The following is a 2,455-nucleotide window of genomic DNA, read 5'->3' on the forward strand; positions in this document are numbered from 1 at the left end:
CCATCGTCGCTTCCCATCTTAATCCTCTCTTGATCTTCTAGAAGCTTGATGAAGTTCACTTAATTGCTTTCCATACATTAAGTATGAAAGACTTTTCTTTTTACATCATCTTTATTTGGTTTACCACCGAGGTATGAATCACAAGCATCAAGTATATAAGTTATCCACTAAGATTGTCTTTATCTTGCTCTTCCATCTTAGCACATTAAATATTTCAATTCAATATTTTCCTTCATATGGAATCTAACTTCAACTTACTCTCAAACACATAGCACATGAGTTAGTTTATAAAACTCAATTGATAATTCTATACCTGTAGTTACTTGGTCTCTACAAGTAACTTTGGTCTTCACGCTTATTGTCAATATTCTTGAGACCATCATCAAACTCCGATGTCTTTTCCTCTCTAGCTTCTTCATCATCACATGAGCATCACTTAGAGCTCAATAACTTCTATGCATATCTTTTGATCTCATGACATTCCTCAAAGAATTCATGCTTTATCATTTAGGCATCTCTTATGAAATAACCTACTAACGATTCTCAACATAATTGTTAGTCCATATGTATTATCACCACTTACCCGAGCATTATCTAGAGCTCATTCATCTTGATGCATTTCTCTTGATCAAAAGGCATTCCTCAATAAATTCATACTCAATACTCCATGCATCACCTATATAAATAATCTATTAATAATTCTCAACATGCGATTATCGGTAGGCCTTAGCTGCTCAGCAGGGAGATGCCCTTGCTTCATCACGTAGCTCCATCTGTCTATCATGAGGTAGAAGAAAGCCAGGAAGGAAACCTCAACGGTGAGGAGGCTTGTCCAAAGCCTCACGCTCTTGGTGGCTCTCTCGTGGTAGGTGCGAAGACCAATGTAGACGTTTGCGATGCCAGTGGCGCAGACTGCGATTCCCACAAGCCAATGGAAGAAGTACCACAGACTCCTTACCTTGACACCTCTGCAGAAATATGAAACAGGATATGATCTAGGCATAAGCTTTGTGGGAAATATTGAAAGGTTGCTGTGATACAGATGGAAAGTTGTTTTGTTGTACCTTTCTGGCCTGAAGAAACCGATAATTGGCTGAAGCCACATGAATCCATATAGTGCCAATCCTACTCTTTGGTGGCTGTTACTGAAGGAGTTTTCGAAGTTCATTAACGACAGCACTGCGCCGCCTGTAGCAAGAAGGACAGCCGCAATCTGCAAACTCGATTGAGCACATAACATTTATTTTCTGATGCTCCGCAAGGAAATGAAACAGAAACATTTTTAAGGAAATGTTATGTCACAAAGATGATACAAACCTGCGAAATGATATGGCAATAGAAGAGGACTCGGACGCATCTGCCGTTTTGAGATTTGCTTGACATTCTGACTAGTATTATCCCTACCGGCATCAAGAAACCAAACGAAAACCAGTGGAACAATGCATGTAGCTTGAGCTGAAATGATACTTTGGGTGTCATCTGGAAGAAAAGCAACTTCTGCGATCAGTAGTGTAACACTGCTTGCACCAAAAACCATTAGATATAGGAACCAACGAAGAGTTGTTTTTTGAATATAACTCAGAACTTAAAAAGAATCCTAAAGTGCAATTAAAAGACCTCAAAAGTAGATGCAAAAATAACTCTGATTACCTCCAAAGGATGGCCAGTTTTGTTGTGGCTTCGATTGATGTTCTCCGTGGAATTCGATGCGCCATTCGATGGCGCAAGAAGCGAAAGAATCACAAAAGTTATGTACAGAAGGAGCAGTCTTTTTCTCTCAGACACTACCATTTGTGCTAACCAATTTGACCACCCCTCAGAAGGAACAGCTCAACAAGACAACAACAAGCCCACACAACGAACCTCCAAAGGGGTTCCTAAACTTGAGAACTGAGAAGGATCAACAAACGCAGTTCCCTTTGCCTGCGCTGAACAATGGAAGAAGAAGAAGAGGAGCAGCAAAACTCAACCTGTATCTCTCCCTCTCACACTCGCTCATGCTGCCATCCTTTCTTCCCTATCCCTACTTCTGAAATGCTCCTTCGCCTTGCAAACACACTAGAATCCCAAGAACAGGGAACCAATAGGAAATGCAATCCGGAACACACGCTTCCAGCGAGTTGCCCTGTGGCCTGTGGGAGCTTTTGGTATGATGATCATCCAGGCTCCCCTTTTGCTCGGTGCTCTGCAATATATTATGGTGGAGTTCGCTAGCTCTTGCGTTGGGGGACCGGACGGAGCAAAATGAGAGGTGGGAGGGTCCTTTTGAGCGCATTTGGGCGAGCTTTTTACAGCTCCGGGGCATGATGATGGCTATGGTAGGGCGAGGAGGAGAGGCTTTTCTTGTGTGGTGCGGTGCGGCGCGGTGGTGCAGGACGCGGCAATGAACTGATCTCTCTCTCTCTCTCTCCTTTGTTTGTGTGCGCCTCCAGCTGAAACGCAGAATTTGGGTGAT

The 2,455-nt window shown here is 42.7% G+C and overlaps 1 protein-coding gene across 1 annotated transcript; it reads right to left on the reverse strand.

Moving 5' to 3' along the window:
- Positions 1 to 676: 676 nt before the first annotated feature.
- LOC133905651 (cytochrome b561 domain-containing protein At4g18260-like) lies at positions 677 to 2,241 on the reverse strand. The gene is made up of 4 exons (XM_062347426.1): positions 1,651 to 2,241; positions 1,318 to 1,479; positions 1,065 to 1,213; positions 677 to 968 (listed from the first exon to the last, which is right to left on the reverse strand). Exons 1-4 carry the CDS (start codon positions 1,789 to 1,791, stop codon positions 677 to 679), a joined length of 744 nt encoding a protein of 247 aa, XP_062203410.1. The 5' UTR covers positions 1,792 to 2,241.
- Between the last annotated feature and the right edge of the window lie 214 nt (positions 2,242 to 2,455).

Source organism: Phragmites australis, chromosome 2 (assembly GCF_958298935.1).
Source record: "Phragmites australis chromosome 2, lpPhrAust1.1, whole genome shotgun sequence".
NCBI lineage: Eukaryota > Viridiplantae > Streptophyta > Magnoliopsida > Poales > Poaceae > Phragmites > Phragmites australis.